General features: G+C 48.4%; 2 protein-coding genes across 5 annotated transcripts; both read left to right on the forward strand.

Moving 5' to 3' along the window:
- The first annotated feature begins 2,392 nt into the window (after positions 1-2,392).
- On the forward strand, positions 2,393-4,421 carry S100a14 (S100 calcium binding protein A14). The gene is made up of 4 exons (NM_001271312.2): positions 2,393-2,443; positions 2,771-2,888; positions 3,303-3,449; positions 3,654-4,421. Exons 2-4 carry the CDS (start codon positions 2,859-2,861, stop codon positions 3,789-3,791), a joined length of 315 nt encoding a protein of 104 aa, NP_001258241.1. The 5' UTR covers positions 2,393-2,443; positions 2,771-2,858; the 3' UTR covers positions 3,792-4,421.
- A 5,981-nt stretch (positions 4,422-10,402) lies between these two features.
- S100a16 (S100 calcium binding protein A16) lies at positions 10,403-16,113 on the forward strand. 4 transcript variants are annotated; one of them, NM_001108557.2, is made up of 3 exons: positions 10,403-10,445; positions 14,972-15,150; positions 15,323-16,113. In NM_001108557.2, the coding sequence occupies exons 2-3, from the start codon at positions 14,998-15,000 to the stop codon at positions 15,539-15,541; spliced, it is 372 nt and encodes a 123-aa protein (NP_001102027.1). In that variant the 5' UTR covers positions 10,403-10,445; positions 14,972-14,997; the 3' UTR covers positions 15,542-16,113. The 4 variants fall into 4 exon arrangements, with proteins under 4 accessions (NP_001102027.1, XP_038958620.1, XP_006232780.1 ...); XM_039102692.2 differs by lacking the exon at positions 10,403-10,445 and adding an exon at positions 10,750-11,184; XM_006232718.4 differs by lacking the exon at positions 10,403-10,445 and adding an exon at positions 13,871-14,158.
- The last annotated feature ends 1,742 nt before the right edge of the window (positions 16,114-17,855 follow it).

Genomic DNA, 17,855 nt, shown 5'->3' on the forward strand with positions numbered 1-17,855 from the left:
CCTGAGATGGAAACATGGAAATCATGGGTACTTTGAAGACAAGGAGTGGGGTTCCTCTTCAAATATCCTACAGCATCTAGAACTATGCGATTTTTTTAAAGATTTAATTTAATTAATTTTTATTTTTGTTTTTGTTCCTCTGTTGTTGAGGACAGAACTCAGGTCCTTGAGTGTGTGTGGCATAGTAAAATCTTGCACTAAGTAGGTGCTCAATAAATACATAGTTGATGAGCAAAAAAAGTACAGAGATTTGAGGCAGGCAAGGCAGCTTTTGGGACTCACCTCCACGTCTCTAGTTCTCAGTTTCTTCTATATAACTGCTAGAGTTTGCCCTTTGGTTTGTAATAATGAACATCACTAAACGTTTTAACTGTATTACCCTAGTCAACTGTCACAGCTGTTAAGGTTAATTAATTCAATTGATTTTTGCAGTGTTGAGGATCGGACTAAGATCTTGCACACGTTAGGCAGTTGGGAGGGGCCACATCCCCAGCCCTCTTTTAGCTTTTTTTTTTTTAAGATTTATTTATTATATATGAGTACACTGTCGCTGTCTTCAGACACGTCAGAAGAAGGTATCAGATGGTTGTGAGCCACCATGTGGTTGCTGGGGTTTGAACTCAGGTCCTCTGGAAGAGCAGTCAGTGCTCTTAACCACTGAGCCATCTCTCTAGCCCCTTAGCTTTCTTTCTTTTTATGGTGTTATTATTTTTTTAAGGTAAGAGTCTTGCTACCAGGCTGGAGTGATGGTTCAGTGGTTAAGAGCACTGACAGCTCTTCCAGAGGTCCTGAGTTCAATTCCCAGCAACCACATGGTGGCTCACAACCATCTGTAATGGGATCTGACACCCTCTTCTGGTGTGTCTGAGGACAGCTACCGAGTGCTCACATACATGAAATAAATAATAAAAAAGAGTCTTGCTACCTTCAGCAATTCTGTTTCAACTTCACAGGTGCTGGGATTAAAGGTGCATTCCTCCTTCTGGCTCTGAGGAAACATTTTTAGGGAAGGTTAGGTTACAAAGACAGGAATGGCCAGAACTGGCCTGGAGAAGTGCTCCTCAGATATGACAGGGAGAGGGAGCTGTGGTAGTAGGGAGCACTTGGGGACTTGATGGGTGAGTGTTTTGTATAACTCACCACTAGAGAGAGTAGGGGTGTGGCAGTGATGTAAGCCTCCTGGGTTGTCACTGCTGTGACTGTGGATGTCCACTTGGGGCAGCTAGTCAACCAGAGAAAAATTAGGAGAGACAAATTCCCCATCAAGAGGCAGGAAAGAGGCCCCAGAGGGACCTCAGAGGGGTCCCAAGCTTTCGGAGGGGACAGCAGAGACATTTAAGAGGTTTTCCAATTCCTCAGTCTCTCATATGTCGAGTGAAGCCTTTCAGAAGTCTCCAAATGAGACATGTAAAAGACACCCTGATTGAGACCAGAAACACAGGGGCCCTCCAGCATGTGACACAGGAAGACTGTCTATATATATGCTCTGATTTCAGAGTAAGGAAGGGAATTCTGATGCTAGACCCATGTGATCCTTCCTTTGCCTCCTCTGCTCCTGTCTTCTACATGTCTCTGCTTCCCTGTGGCTTTAGGGCCTAGTTCCTGGGCAAGTAGGAAGGCTAGTTGGGTTGATTACAGTCCAAGGAAGTACCTTTCAGGCTCCCCATGGGGTGCCTGAATAGTAGTTTGGAGGGCTGGTATTGAGATGTCTTACAGGGAGGAGGTAGGACTTTGAAGAAGGGAGGAGGTAGCGGTGTAACCAGTTTGGAGAGGTTGTTACCTGCCAGGTCACTCCTTTGAGCCTTGCACATGTGTACCCTGGGCTGCTGCAGGGCACTGGCAGGGCTTCAGGTGAAGGCTCAGTGGGGTTCCCAGTACCAGGGCGCACTCCTCTGGCCTCTCCTTTCAACCTTTCATCTCTAGGCTGCCAGGACTGGGAAAGGCTTGGCTCTAGGTTTCAGCAGGCCAGCATGTTCCTAGCCAAATTAGCTCTAGTTGGGAGGGAGAGGAGAAGAGAGATGTCAAAGCACAGAGATCCATGGGCCTCTTTCAAGCACTTGCTCCCATAAACTTACCTTGATCAGCCCTTGCTTCTCCCTCTGCTCCCCTGCCTCATAGCTGCTTCAGGTTCTTATTCTCCCCTCTGCACCCCCTAGCTTTTCTCTCTCCTCTCCCTGACTCTGTAAGGTAATCTTGTGCCAGGGGCATCATCCCATACCCAGCTCTCCACAGCTTCCTCCTCATGGTAGGGGTGGGGACTGACTCCAGAACTGTAGAGGGTGGGGCTCATAAAGCTGGCTCCCAGCCCAGGAGGCTGCAATAGCTGGGGTGGCTGAGGGATAAGGCCCTGGCCCTGCCCCCTGGCCTCCCCTCCCTTCCCCCAGGTATAAGAGCTGAGCTCAGGTGAGCCAGCTCCTCCATCCTGTCTCCCAGCTGCCAGCAGGTAAGAAAGTGTCTTCAACCTAGACGGGCTGTCCTTCTTCAGGGAGCACCCGATGCCTCTCTTGCCCAAGTCTTACAGGGGTGGCTGGAGGAGGTGGGAAGGAGTGAAAGTGAGGTGAGGCCCGGAGTGGGGTGGGATTCCCTCTGAGTGGGTTGGCTTGGGGGCTGTGGCCTTAGTCCTGGAGTTTTGGCAGGAACTGGATCAATGTGGAGTACACTCCAATCCCTTAGGTTGAAGGTATATGTTGGGTGGAGCCAAAAGTGGTCATGAAAAAAAAAAAAAAAAGAATGAGTTCTCCTCTCACTTTAGGCCTCCCCCCTCCTCTAGGCAGATCATGATCCAACAGCTCCTGTGGGGCAGGCTATAGGACAGACGACAAAACTCAACTCACAGAAGAACCAGTGTACCAGGAACAATGGGACAGTGTCGGTCAGCCAATGCTGAGGTGGGCCCACTCATCTGGCCTCTCTTTCTGTTTTTACAGTCTCCTCTAATGTTATGAGGGTTTCTGCTCTATTCCTAGGCCTTGGCCTGTAAATATTGCCAGCAAGCTCCAGATCCCCTCCCCTGTGCCTACACAGGGTGATGCAAATTAATTTCTTCTGGAAATAGGATGTCTGGGCACATGCTAGGGCCTGCCCTGCCTGAGATCGGGGGTGGTAAGGCTTGCCTAATCAGTGGCTTAGGGCAGAGGCCACTGTGCCCTAGACTCTGTCCTAGAGGAGAGGGAGTGGGGCAGGATTCTGGCTTCTATAGTGTCTTCTAGCCACTTTCTACCCTGTTGATTCTCCAGGCTCCTGAGAAGGGTTTTGTAGGGTGGGTGGGTCCTTCTGATGTGGGTTGTATCTCCTATCTTCAGGATGCCCAAGAACTCAGTGATGTAGAGAGGGCCATTGAGACCCTCATCAAGAACTTCCATAACTACTCTGTGGAGGGTAAAAAGGAAACACTGACCCCTGCTGAACTTCGAGACCTGGTTACCCAGCAGTTGCCGCACCTCATGCCGGTACTGAGGGAGTGGACCCCTCCCCATCCATACCCCTGACTTCCCAAGCTAGTGTTCCAAGACCCTACCCACACTTTCCCACTTTCCTTTCCCCCTTGTGGACGCCTGGTAGGCCCCTGTGCTATTCCTTGCCCCAGGCCAGGGTGGGGCAGGAAGATCTGGAAGTGCTGCCTTGTTGAGTTTTGATGTCTTTCCTGTCCTCAGAGCAACTGTGGGCTAGAAGAGAAAATTGCCAACCTGGGAAACTGTAATGACTCGAAACTGGAGTTTGGAAGCTTCTGGGAGTTGATTGGCGAAGCGGCCAAAAGTGTGAAGATGGAGAGGCCTGTTGCTCGGAGCTGAGAACCTCTACTTGGAACTTATTGGGGGTGTTGGGGGTAAGGGATTTTAGAGGCCCTGGAAATAAAACTTCTCTCAACCTCCACCACCCCTTTCCCCAGCATGCATCTCTCCTCATCTCTGCAAAGTTCAGGTTCAGGACAGGCTTCCCTGTGGGCTCTGTGGAGCTCCTGGGTCCAGAAGTCCTTATGTCAAGGGCACTCAGGGGGTGGGTTGGGGCTGGAGAGGATATGCAGGGATCCTGGAAGGGTAAGGGCCAAGCAATTTGGTAGTGGGGGAAGGGCAGAAAGGAACTGGGCTATGGGAAGTGATCCAAAGAGTGGGGCTGGGAAATCTGGCTGCATATTTGGTCCTGAAAAGGGTGTCTGAGAACCTACCCCCTTCTAATCTTGTCCAACCTAAAGTGTAGTTGTCTGCCCTGAGCTATCCATGCTACTTCCAGCTCTGCCCCATCCTCCTTCCAGGGTCTGTCCCTGAGTAGGGGCAGGGGAAATAGGAGCAGAGTTGCAAAAGAGGCTGAGGAGGGCATGACTTTATGACTTTGGGGTGAGAGGACCAGCTAGATGCTTGAGCATTTATGGATGATAGTTATTTTATATCATTTGATTAATAAAAATATTGGAAAATGTAAAATGTGTTGTCTTGACTCTTTATTCCTCTCCTCTGCCCAGTGTTCAGGATCCAGGGATGTGAGGTTCTTTGGGACAATGACAGTCATTGGTAGGTGAGAGATACGAGGATGGAGTGGTTGGCAGTAGAAGAGACTAGGTACTCACTTCTCTCCATGGACTTGAGTTGAGGGTGGTCCCAGTCCTAAAAGCTATGGAAGGTATACCTCTCAAAGAGACGGGCTCCTCTTTGCCTATCCAGGGCTGGTTCTCTGATAGGAGATAAACGCATGCATGCATACCTGGGGAAAGGAATGAACCATGTGTCCTGGGGCAGAGCTGACTAATGTCAAGGGAAATAGGTACTTAGAAACAGGTTGAGTGGCTGGAGTTTGGATCTCAGCTCTGCCACTTACAGCTTTGAACTCTGGGTACTCTCTTGTAGAGCGTTTCCTCATAGGGATGGTGAATAGGTCTCTCATAGGAGGAGGATGTGACCCATCACATCACATGGAATACTTACCAGAAAGCCTGACACAGTGAGTGCCTAGTAGGTGGAGGTTGAATGAACGTGAGGACACGACTGATCCTAGGTATGGTTGACGAGGTTTTTACAGTAGATATGAGGGAGAGAACAGCCAGAGGCATCTGGAAGAATCCAGACTGAATGTGGTAGCAGGATAGACCAGGCCATGAGGGGAAAGAGAGGGAGTGAGAGCAAGATGGAGAGGGGCAAGAGAGAGGACCAAGAGGACAAAGAGGAACCAAGAGAGTGTGTGGCCAAAATGGCCCAGTTATATAGGAATCAGAAGTTGGGGGAAGAGAAAGAAGCTCAGGTGCTGGAAAGATTTAGGGTATAGGTAGTGAGGGTGAGAAGTGCTGAAAAGACCCAGGACCCTGTAACAGGTGATGCTGAGAGAGCCTGGCTTAGGTAGGCTGAATAGGCACCACAGCTAGTCATTTGTCCAGTGTTTTCTTTGACATTCCAACCTTTTTGTTGACGATAAGGGGCAACATAATCTCTTCTGTACTGCTTCTTAGCTAAAATTGGGGTATTATTGTCACAGGCCCAAGAAGGCTAGAATTGGTCAAAGTCTGGGAAGGGAGAAGAGTGAAGGTTGGAAGACATCTGTTTCCTTCACTATCCATGTTCTGAGGGACCACCTGGGCCCAGTGAAGTGCAGGTCTCTTTAGAGAAGTCTAGGTTACAGGTTCTAAGGAAGCTGGAGCTGGCATATTGCGGGCAGTTTTAGAGCAGTTCGCACTCTTCAGCTGGCTGGAAATTTGCTGGTACAGGTATAGACTAGAGACAGAAGATAAAATTAAGGAGCTTAGGGGCTGGAGAGATGGCTCAGTGGTTAAGAGCCCCGACTGCTCTTCCAGAGGTCCTGAGTTCAATTCCCAGCAACCACATGGTGGCTCACAACCATCTGTAAAGAGATCTGATGCCCTTTTCTGGTGTGTCTGAAGGCTACAGTGTACTTATATATATAAAATAAATGAATAAATCTTTGAAAAAAAAAGGAGCTTAGGAGAAAACTTTTATCTTTTCAGTATATTGGAGACTTCCAAGGTTGTGGTCCCAGTAGATGCAAGGGGGGGTGGGGGGATGGAGAGTCCCAAGACCAGGGGTGATCGAGAGATCACATCTTCAGGAATAGGCAGGTAGAGAAATTCAGGCTATTGATTAACAGGGGTACTTATCTGAAGTCCATTTGACCTGCGAGAGGTAGATCCAAGTCCCATGACTCCCTGAAGCTTACAAGAATTTTTTAAGTTTACAAAAAAGGAACTCACTCTGTAGACCAGGCTGGCTAGATCTCTGGATCTCATAGAGATCTACCTGCCTCTGCCTCCCTAGTGCTGGGATTAAAAGTGTGCACCACCATTGCCTGACTTGAAGTCTTAATATAACACTAGCACAGAGAGAAAAGAAGTCTGAAACGTTTCTCATTCTTCACATACCTTGCATTACTTTCTAAGACCTTTACAAATTGCATTTAGACCCCTTAAGACACCTTCTCAGACCTCACAACTCAAGCTTTCACATCCTCAGACCTTTACAGCTTGCATTTACATATCTCAATTTACTAAGACCCTTACCACTTACATCAACTTCAAACCTTTTCCTTCCATCCAATCATTTTCCAGGAGACATGGGTGGTTGATTACTGAGAGTGGTCATTGAAAAACAGGTTCCTGTAAATAAAGGAATAGTAAAAAGTTGCGTTGAAACCTGTTTTGTGAGTCTATCTTTTTCAGTGTGAAGTTAGCCAACAAGGTATCTGTGTCTGTGTGTGTCTGCCTTTCTCAGCAGGAGACCTAGTAGTTCTAGAAACAAGAGGGACCTGATTTTACTTATCATATGAAATGGGCTGACCAGCAACTGCAGGTGGCCATGGGGAAGGAGGCGGTTTGCTTGCCGATGTTAACGTAAAGCTATAGTTAGTCATCAACACCATCAGAGATTTGAGAGGGATAAATTATAGCAGAGAGTATAACCCAAATGGCCTATGTATCAGTTAAAATGACAGAGACTTACTGGTTACCTAGATTGTTACCCTAGGCTCCCTCTGGAGGTCTCAACGGTGGGTTGGGGGTAGAAGTTGGTCTTTGACTGTCACACAGGACCACATTGGCCTTCAGCTGCCACACAGGACAGCATGGGCCTCAGCTGCCACACTCAAGAGGTCCGAGAGATTTTTCTGTGGAGGAGGAACTGACTACATGGATGAGGCAGAGAAGGACGGTCAACCCCCTAACAGTGTCCACAGTGTGGGCAGAGCTGTGCTGCAGTTCTTTCCCCATGGGTGAGCATTACCACAATACAGGTAGTCATCTGTGCTCTATCACCTTTGGAGACATTAGGGTTTCCTGCAGGAGCTTGCAGTTATGACCGTCACGGGAAACTTTTTCCACTAAATGTTTTAAAATGCCATATTCTTCAGATCTCTGAGCTTGAGGACCATCATCTATTAAGTATACCTCATTTAAACAAACTTTACTTGTTTTTTTAGTTACTTGCTTTAGGCTTAACCTCGAAAAAAAATGAATACAGAATGCTAAATAATGCTTATCCCTGTAAATAAATTACATTTATACTTAGTATGACGATGCACAAAGTTCTGAGCACATTAAAAATTTGACCATTATATAAGGTGGCTGGCCACTAACTTGCATGTTTTAATCATCTTTAATAGTTTACAAGTTAGTACCTTTAAAAAACATTTATTTTAATTTTATGAACAACAGTATTTTGTCTGCATGTATGCCTGTATGAGGTTAGTTGTAAACTGCCATGGGGGTGCTGGGGATTGAACCTGGGTAGAACAGCCAGTGCTATCTTTCCAACCCAAGTTGGTACTTTTTATAAGATTAGGATTTTATAAATTTATCCCTGTTAAGTTTGAGCCTTAAAACTTGAAGTTGAAGATTTAATTGATCATTTTCTAGCAGTAACATAAAACTTTAAACCATAAGTAAAGTCCACAGAGAGACTGGGAACTTTATAAAACCCTAACACACTCCAAAGAGGGATTGAGAACCTTATTTTCTTATCTTTGTATAGTGAATGATTACAGAATATCATAGGATCTTTTAAGACCCAGTTTATCCAAGTAGCTAAGTTTAGCAAAGAAAAAGACGTAAGTCTTCAAGTCAGTTAATGTTAACCTGAGTAGACCATAGGAATTTATGTCTTATTTACCAAATATATACATTGTTTATCAAACATGTTGTTTCTTATTTAAATTGTTCTAGAAGACTGGTGTTTAACAGTTGGCAAAGACATGAGTGGTTAGACATACATCCCTAAGATAGTTTCTATTAACCTGAGTAGACTTTTGAACCTTAGGAACTAATCATCATTCAAGAGTTCATCCTAATCCAAAATGTTTTGGAGACCGGTTGTTGCTTTCTAAGTCTAAACAGGAGATAGCAATGATAAGCAAAGTGCTCAGTAGGTCTAAGTTTCATGATAGTTGTCTTAGTCTGTGCCTTCCATGTGGTCATCTTACTCAAGATGGTGGTGAAGTTACATTGCATGTACTCTCTTCTAATCTTAGTAAAGACGGCTGCCAGCCACATGGTTGTTTGCATCCTGATGAGGTCATTAGCCAAGATGGAGGTGCTGTTTAAAAATACTTATTTTTCTAATAGATCTATTTTTTAAAACAAGAGTTGAATCCAACTTTCACATACAGTATATTCTAAACGAGAATTGAATTATATATGTCTTAGTCAGGGTTTCATTGCTGTGCACAGACACCATGGCCAAGGCAACTCTTATAGAGGACAACATTTAGTTGGGGCTGGCTTATAGGTTCAGAGGCTCAGTCTATTATCATTTTGGCGGGAAGCATGGCAGCATCTAGGTAGGCATGGTGCTGGAGAAGCTGAGAGTTCTACCTCTTGTTCTGAAGGCAGCTAGGAGAAGACTGGCTTCCAGGCAATTAGGATGGTGGTCTTAAAGCCCATATCTACAGTGACACACCTATTCCAACAAGGCCACATCCACTCCAACAAGGCCACACCTCCAAATAGTGCTACTTTCTGGGCCAACCATACTCAAACTACCATGATATATATGTGTATGTATGTATGTATGTATGTATGTATGTATGTATGTATGTGTTATAGCAAATTAAAATGACCTATGTATAGACTTTTTAACTATAAGTCTTTTTTTTTTTTTTTTTTGATTCTTTTTTTCGGAGCTGGGGACCGAACCCAGGGCCTTGCGCTTCCTAGGTAAGCGCTCTACCACTGAGCTAAATCCCCAGCCCTATAAGTCTTTTGTTATTAGTTTTAAGTTGAATTTTTACAGATTTTTAAAAACTTTTTTATTGATTCTTCGTGAATTTCACATTGTTCACTCCAATCCCAGTCTGGAAGAATTCAGACTGGACATGGCAGCAGAATAGACCATGAGAGGAGAAGGGTTTGGGGAGAAGAGGATGGAAAGAGAAGAGAGAGGGGTCAGAGAGGGGACCAGGAGCTAAGAGTGGAGGTTCAAGGCAGAAGCTGAGAGGACAAGGAGAAACAAGAGAGTGCGTGGCTAAAATGGGTGGGTTATACAGGAATCTGAAGCTGAGAAAGGAAGCGAAGCTCAGGGGCTGGAGAGGTTTAGAGTAGGGGTTGGAGGTGAGAAGTGTTGAGGGGAGGAGCCAGGATGCTGAGAGAGCCTGGCATGAACTTTGATATGGTAATAGGCACCCCACTCAGCCATTTGTCAGGTGTGTGTGAGTGTGTGTGTGTGTGTGTGTGTGGTGTGTGTGTGTGTGTGTGGTGTGGTGATGGGTGGGAGAGTGTTCTTTGGGACCTAACGGACGTCATCATGAGAGTGGGCCAAAGGGCCCTTTCCGTTTGGCTGCAGCCTTCTGTAAGGAGGTCCAGTTGGCCAGTTTCCTTGGGTACCTGCAGGAGAGGTGTGTACAGGGTTAGGCGCTTGCAGTGGAGGCATCTGCTGTGCGGGAGGGTCTTAGGAATGAATCCCTGAGCTTGGGGTGGCTGAACTGGAGACAGGAGACCAGAAAGAGCTGTTGAGTTTGCTCTAGCCAACAGAAATCAGGTGTTAGACTCCTTAACCTCAACAGCAGGGAAATCCTGTGACCAGGTAATCTAACTGAACTTGTCTTTGGTGGGGGTTGTCCTGAAAACCGGCTCTCAGTGACCTAGGTGAGCAAAGCAGGTGAGGAGCCTTTTCTTTCTTTCCTCTGCCTTGTTGGATTTTGCTCAGAGCCTGTGGGTTTAGGAGGGTGGGGTTGGGGGACTGCCAGCTTCTACCACTCCCTCTAGGGTGAGGGTAGAGGGGTGCTTAAAAAAAGGTGTGTATCTCTTTAACGAGGGCCCAACCCCAGGGCCAAGTCAAGAGTTCAGTCACTACCTTCCCACAGCCAGCTCAGCCAGGCAAGGCCTGGAGGGAGTGGGACAGATTCTGGGAGTGCAGTGGGGAGGAGTCCTGGCTCCGCTGAACTGGAGTTGCTTGGCTGTCGGTGCCAGAGCCCAGGCCTCAGAGCCCTGCTGGAGGAGGTTGACTCGGAGGAGACAGGTGAGCACCCCAGGCCCAGCTGGGGAGGTCTGGGGCTGCTTTAGGAACTCCGAGGTCTTGGGGTGGGGGTCAGGAGAAGGGTAAAGGAACGGAGCTGGAGGAGAGGTGCCTGCCAGAAACAGGGCAGGAAGATTTTGGTAGTCATTAATTCCCCAAAAGCTTGTTAGAGTATGAACAGCCCTCGTGGCTTTGTGAAATCTCTAGAGGATAGCAGGACCCTCTCTCTGGCCAAGCAGCCGACCTGGCTCGTGTCCAGGGGCTGAGTGAGACATTGGGCAGAACATTCCATGGCCTTGCCCACAGCTGTTGCGTCCTCTCTAAACGGAACAGGGCGGAGAGTGTGTCTTGGTGGGCGTTCGGGGCTGACAGTCTCTAGACACAGGCCTCACCGGACTCTGGAAGCTGTGACCTGGGAAAAACAATGGTGTTCAGGAGGAACTAGAGAGGGCCCAGAGAGCCTAAGAAGTCAGGAAAGGGAGGCAGGGGCTGAGGTGGCTTCTCTTCCACCTGGGGCGCAGGCAGAACCGGGTGCAGGCTTCATTTGCTCTGGGTGGCGTTCTTGGGAGTGGCCTGGGGAAGCCTGTGAGGGCCCCTGGATGGGGAGAGGGAAAGAGAAAGGAGTGGAGCTTCACACTGGCAGCTTTTCCACTCTAGAACCTAGGCAGGTCCCAGCTTGACTGGCTTTGCCGGGTAGCGCCACCTGCACTGGAGGAGTGTTTTCCTGCCCAGCCCAGCTGAGGTGGGGGCAAGGCCAGGGGTGATGGGTGCTAAGGTGGGCTCAGCTTCCGCTCAGGAGAGGAATCCTATGAACGTTGGAGTGGCCTGGGGTAGAGAGGTAGGGGTGTGTGTGTCTGTGTGTGTGTGTACAACACCCACTTACAACATTATGAGTTGGGGAAAAATTCGAAGGATTTCTTTCTGCACAAGTTGGCTGAAGAAAAATGGGGTACTTAATAAGATCGGGACTGGCAGAATTGATGTATGTTGATATATGGTATGATGTCATGCGTCCTGTGAGTGTGCAGAGGTAGGAGCACCTCTGTGAACCATTAACTTCCAACACTGGGAAAAGAGCATGAGGGGGCAGAGAGACTGGGGAGATTCTCCTGGAACAGTCTTGCAAATAGAGATTACAGCCCAGTTCAGTTACTTTATTAGCCCTGCATACTGATAGCATTGGGGAGGAATGAGTTAATCAGGAAAGGGATGGCTAAATGAATGAGAGCATGAATGTATTGCTGAACAGAGAAGTGAGTGAATGAAAGTAATGAATGAGGCCGTCGGTAAATGAGTAAACCAATGGGAAAAGGTGAGTGAATTTGAGGTAGATGAGAGGGACACAGAATGCCATGGTTAAAACTAAAAATCTTGTAGCCTTTGGGGAAGATACTAAGAGATGAGTAGGGACGTATTCCACATTTGGAAATAACTAACCACTTAAGTGTACGTGAGGTGAACCTTGGAGAGTGTGGTGGAGATTCAGAACTCCAAATCAAGGTGGACTGATGGATGGTGGTGAGCAGGCTCTTGGAAAGGGGTGGGGACCAGACTTGGGGGAGGGAGGGTGGGGCTGGAGTGGCTGAGATCCAGGGGCATGGTCAGGGCAATTTGGGCTTTTGGAAAAGTCAGCAAGCCAGGCTCAGGTGGGCGGGGGGTGGGGGCTGGGGGAGGAGAGCCTCCAGGTTGCTCAATGATGAATCAGTCCGGGAGACTAAGAGACCATTGAGGAAAGGGTGGGGCCTAACGTGAAAGGTCCCTTTAGGGGAAGGCTCTTTGAAGTGATTCCCTATTTCTGCTTTTTAGGAAGACTTCAGTGTACACTGGTATCCCATGTCCTCATAACCCCTAACTCTCATTCCAAGACTTGCCTGTGAAGAAACTACCTTGAGGATAGGTCTGATTAGGAGAACAGCACAATCCACACACACGCCTGGAGGTCCTCAGGCCTGCCTAGTTGAAGGATGGGGCAGCTGTAGGAATAGGTGGCCGTGAAGTGGGTGGGGTAGCTGAGCCTGTCTTCTGTCCCCCAGGGGAGGGCGGAGGAAAATAATGACACCTGACTGCCCCACTCTGATACTCTGTCTTCAGAAAACACTTCAGAAACATACTTGTCCAGATGGTTATCTCAGAGCTGTCCATTTTATACCTGGGGAGGAGGCAGATACCTGGGAGGAAGGCCTGGGAAAGAGTCAGGACACTGAAGCTGCATCTCTGGTCGGCCCGGTGCTCCTGGGCTAGATGGCTGGTTCATCTGTTGGGTGTTTCTCTGTCAGTTGTTTGCTTGGCTGCTGCAAGAAGCCAGGTAGGGATTGGGCATAGAGGTAAGGGGCAGGGGGAAGCTCCCTTGGTGGAGGAATAAAACTGAATGCAGGTAGAGGGAAAGCCAGATTGGCCTTTGTGGAGAGCAGCAGTGACCTTTCCTTCCCTGACTGTTTCCTACAGAACTCATTTGGAACAGCCTGGATAGGGGTGGAAGGGTCTCAAATTCTCATCTTCTTCTCAAGGGTTGACAGAGAGAGAGAGAGAGAGAGAGAGAGAGAGAGAGAGAGAGAGAGAGCGCTGAATATAGCTTTTCCTGATTCTGATGCAGCTTCCAGAATCTCCAGGAGCACTGGCCATCCTCACCCTACCCAAAGGGCACCAGGGCAGACAGATCATGTGTTAAAAAGCCTTTTTTTCTTCCTTATTTGTGTATGTTAGAGAAATTGTATGTCTTTCAAACATTAAGCAACACTGTTACACCCTTAACAAACAAAGTATGGGGAAGAAGATAATTTCCTGTGGGTTTGGCACTGTGCCAGCCATCCTTCCAGCCACAGACCAGAGTGGTCAGGAGGGTAAGGAAGGGAGGGTTTCCTACCAGAGATTCCCCAGCTTCACCACTCTCTCTCTCAGTACCCCTTCTGCATCCTAGCCTCCTGTTCAGATCATTCCTTAAAAAAAAAGGTGCACAAAGGTGTGGAAAGGAGATAAGGGGCCTTGGGCACCTGGCATTAGGGCTGGACAGAGGTGGAACATTTGAACAGGGCACTGGGCCAGGTGTTGTGTGCCAGAGAAGTTACAGAGATTAAAAGGAGGGTACTTGTATATTCAGGACTGACCAACTGTGCCCTCAGATCTACAAATTCTGCTATTCGGATGAGAGAACAACATCTGAATGTCAGAAACATGCACTGGCTTTCTGGATGGAGAAGTGAGAGGCAGAGACTAACCAAACCAGCTAATGACTGTGGCGGGTGTTGACGTGCTGAAGACAGACATGGTTGTGGGAACTCAGAAAATGTGTAGGGATGACAGAGGTCAAGGCAAGTCTTCCTCCAGGCACAGTCTGGGGAGGGCCAGGGTGACAGGTGGTTGTCAGCTGAGAGGAATGTGTAGGGCAGTGGACAAGGGAGGAGACAGAACTATGCGAAGGCTTGAAAGCAGGTGGTAAGGATTGGCGGCATGCTAGTTGGGCGAAGGAGTTCACCTTTTTGTATCAGACCGTGGGTGCACAGGCCTGGCCCAGTGGCTGTGTCATATTGTGTCCACCTCTCCTTCCTGGGTCAGCTGACTGAGGGTAGCAGGAGTTCATTGTTGTACTTGAGGGTGGGAGGAGAGTTTGATTTGCCAGGCTGATTTGGAGGGGCTCTGGGCATGGGCGGCGACTCTCAGACTAGATCCGCCTGCTCCCCTCATATCCTGTTATTCAGAAGGCTGTATCCGCTTGGAGTGTAAGTGGCCTTTTGTTCTGGTTTGAGGGGGTGATGCGTGCAAGCCTCTGCCAGGCAGTTGCTGTGTCCAAAGGCCCAGAGTCTGTCTCAAGCTGGGACAGAGCTGGGCCAGGATCTTCCTTAGGTAATGGGGTAAAGGGTGCCGTTGGGCCATGATGTATACTTAAGGAGTGGTTAAGAGGGAGGAGAGGCTGACAGGGTGTGGCCAGGAGGGGAGCCACACAAAATCTGATCTGATGGAGTCAGACTTTTGCTTTTTCCTAGACATGGGCAATGGTGGCCCAACCTCTGAACTCACTACCTTAGAACCTGTGCAAGGGGTTGAGGGGGCCAAGGTTCCTATCCCTGCTTTGTTGTTTAGGCATGAGGTCTCAGCCAGTCCTTAGGATGGAAGATAAAAGCCTCTGGTTTCCTCTGTCTTGATTCTTCCCAGCAAGTTTGCCATAGAACAGGGACCCCCCCTCCCCCTCTCTCTCTCTCTCTCTGTGTGTGTGTGTGTGTGTGTGTGTGTGTGTGTGGCAGTTACCTTCCTCCTCTCTCACAGGAGCCTCTGGCTCTCAGAGGGCTCTGACAGGTATCAGGCCTGCCCGAGACAGGGGAGGGGCCTGGAGAACCTGTCTTGGCAGTTGGCAGTCTGGCTGGGGAACCCCTGCTGGGTTAGAGGAATCACACGTAGCTCTCCTTCCAGGGCCACCCCCACACTTGCTTTGCTCTCCTATGTTTGCTTCCCTCCCTTCTCTGAAAGACAAGAAGTCTGGGGATGTTGCTGGCTGTGTGGGGATGTCCTTCCTTATCTCTCTTTCTGCTTCCTAGGCCCAGAGAGGAGCTGAGGCAGTGAGATGGCCGACTGCTATACAGAGCTGGAGAAGGCACTTGTTGTCCTGGTAGAAAACTTTTATAAATATGTATCCAAGCACAGCCTGGTCAAGAACAAGATCAGCAAGTCCAGTTTCCGAAAGATGCTCCAGAAAGAGCTGAACCACATGCTGACGGTACCCCGACTCCCCCTTTCTGTGTCTGCTTTTTCTCCTCATGGTCCTCTCAGTGCCCCCTCCCTCCCTGTGCTCTGCTCAGTGACCCCTCCTGTGCCCTGCTAGCCTGACTAAGAGTCTCTTCCTAGGGTCATGTCTGGGTCATCCTTTACTGATCCAAGTTCTTCTACAGGACACAGGGAACCGAAAGGCAGCTGACAAGCTCATCCAGAACCTGGATGCCAACCATGACGGGCGCATCTGCTTTGATGAATACTGGACCATGATTGGTGGCATCACCAGCCCCATGGCCAACCTCATCCGTGAGCAGGAGTGCCAGCAGGAGTGCCAGCAGGAGAGCCAGCAGGAGAGCCAGCAGGAGAGCCAGCAGGAGCAGCAGGGCAGCAGCTAGAGGCCCCTCTCAGGACCCTTTTCATGTCCTGACCCATGTCCTGCCAGTGTTCTTCCCATGCTTTTGACTCTTTCTTCCCTTCTCCCTCCAGACCTGTTCCTATCCTAGCTGAACAGCACAAGGTGGGCGGGGGGCTATCAAGGCCTCTTTGTGAGCATCTCACTGTGGTAGTGCTTCCCTGAGCATTCAGTCCCTGGAGCCGGTAGGCCCTGGGGGGGGTCCCCTTTGTGAAATATCGATGCTGTTTGGGGGCCCCCAAGACTTTTCCCACTTGTCGAGTCTGTGTGCTCTTGCAGTGTCTGATGCTCCTGTCTGATTCTTGCCTGATTCTGAGTTTGTCCTGACCTCTAGAGGTCAGCTTGCTGCTTGAGGTCTCCCAGCTTCTGGCTGTGGCAGCTGTGTTGGTAGCAGTACCAGAATTAGCCTCTTCTCTTCCTTCCAAACTCATAGCTGGGTAGAGAGGCATTCCCAGGGGCTCCTGCCCAGCTGTCTCTGTCTGGGAATGACCTAACCTGGGTTGAGCCCCCTCTCTGCTCTTCCACCGAAATAAATGCTGGATTTGGAGTTTGTAACTCCTGGCTGGTTCCTTTGTGATGTTCTTTAAATGCTCCACACTTCCTGGGAATCCATTCTACCTTGGTGATCTTTGTCCTGGACCCTGAGGCTCTAGGGCATTGCATAAGAAAACCTTATATGTAAACAAAGCAAGAAAAAAAAAGTCAGAAGTTAAACTGCGATTGATGACACACATGTATAATCCCAGAATCCAGGCTGAAGTTATAGGGTCTGGAGTTCAAGGTCAGCCAGGGATGCACAGCCCAGCATGGTGTTGTTTGCCTGCAATCCTCAAAGGCCCTCAGAACTTATTCTCAGATTCAAATTCAACTTTTAGGTGCATATTAGGTGTCATTTAGTCCTCAATAAAGTTAAATAAAAGGGCCTATGACCCTCAGCCTTGAGCTATGAGTAGCATGGAGGGCTTAGGTCCTCAGAGGCTAATCCTAATATAGAGAGATATTGTGGGGTGGGAATACAGGGTGTAAGGGGAGAGAGGTATGGGAAACCAAAGCCAGAAAGGGAGCCACAGTTTTCAGCTGCTGGGAACAATGCCAGCTTTCCCATCTCTCTCTGCTACTAAACTGAGGAGCCTTCAATAGGCACATGGCAGGAAACCCAGCCTGAACCCATAGTTTAAGGTTCCCCAAAGAAGCACAGGTGCAGAGAGGTTTGGTCTTTTGTTCTTCCATTTTTGTTTTGTTTTGTAAACATGGTCTCACTATATAGACTTGGTAAGACTGAATCTCTCTATGTAGATCAGGTTGACTTTGAACTCACAGAGATCCAAGCATCTCTGCCTCCCAAGTGCTGGGATTAAAGGCGTGTGCCACCGCACCAGACCCAGGTGCAGGCTTTTACTGTAGAGCATTTAAGGATTTTCAACTTTGTGAAACTGGTGTGTCTCAGACAGGCTGTTGTCAAGGTCCTGCTGGCCCTTTCTGTCCTATCGCAGAGTCATAATAATCCCCACTCCCTTTAAAAATTAAAAAAGTTTACTTGTGTATTATTTAAAATAGATTCCTCTCTCATACAATACATCCCAATTACAGTTTTCCTTCCTCCACACCTCCTAGCTCCCCCCATCTCCCCTATCCACTCTCCTCCAATTCACTTTCCCTCCATCTCCCATCAGAAAAGAACAGGTCTCTAAGAAACAACAACTAAACACAACAAAACAAAATACAGCAAGACAAGGCAAAAGCCCACACACAGAGACTGGACAAGGCAACCCATCAGAGAGAAAAGAGTCCTGAGAGCAGACAGAAGAATCAGAGACCTGCTTGTTCTTTAGTCAGGAATCCCATAAAAATGCTAAGCTTAAAGGTGACCTGGTGCAGACCCCTGAGTACCTTGTGCTTGCTGCCTCAGTCTCTGTGAGTCTGCTTGCACCCTGCTTAGATGATTCAGTGGGCTGTGTTCTCCTGGTGTCCTCCATCCCCTCTGACTTCCACAATCTTTCTGCCCTCTTCCACAGGATTTTCTGAGGTGGGGTACCTGTTAGAGATCTCCAATTTAGACTCTCTCTCTGTATAATGTCTGGCTGTGGGTCTTTGCATCCACTCCTCTCAGCTGTCAGAGGAAGCTTCTCTGATGACTGGACAAGGTACCAATCTATGAGTATAGCAGAATATCACTAAAAATTATTCCATATCCATCCATCCATCCATCCATCCATCCATCCATCCATCCATCCACCCACCCACCCACCCACCTACCTACCTACCTACCTACCTACCTACCTACCTATCTTTAGATC

Source organism: Rattus norvegicus, chromosome 2 (assembly GCF_036323735.1).
Source record: "Rattus norvegicus strain BN/NHsdMcwi chromosome 2, GRCr8, whole genome shotgun sequence".
NCBI classification, from domain to species: Eukaryota; Metazoa; Chordata; class Mammalia; order Rodentia; family Muridae; genus Rattus; species Rattus norvegicus.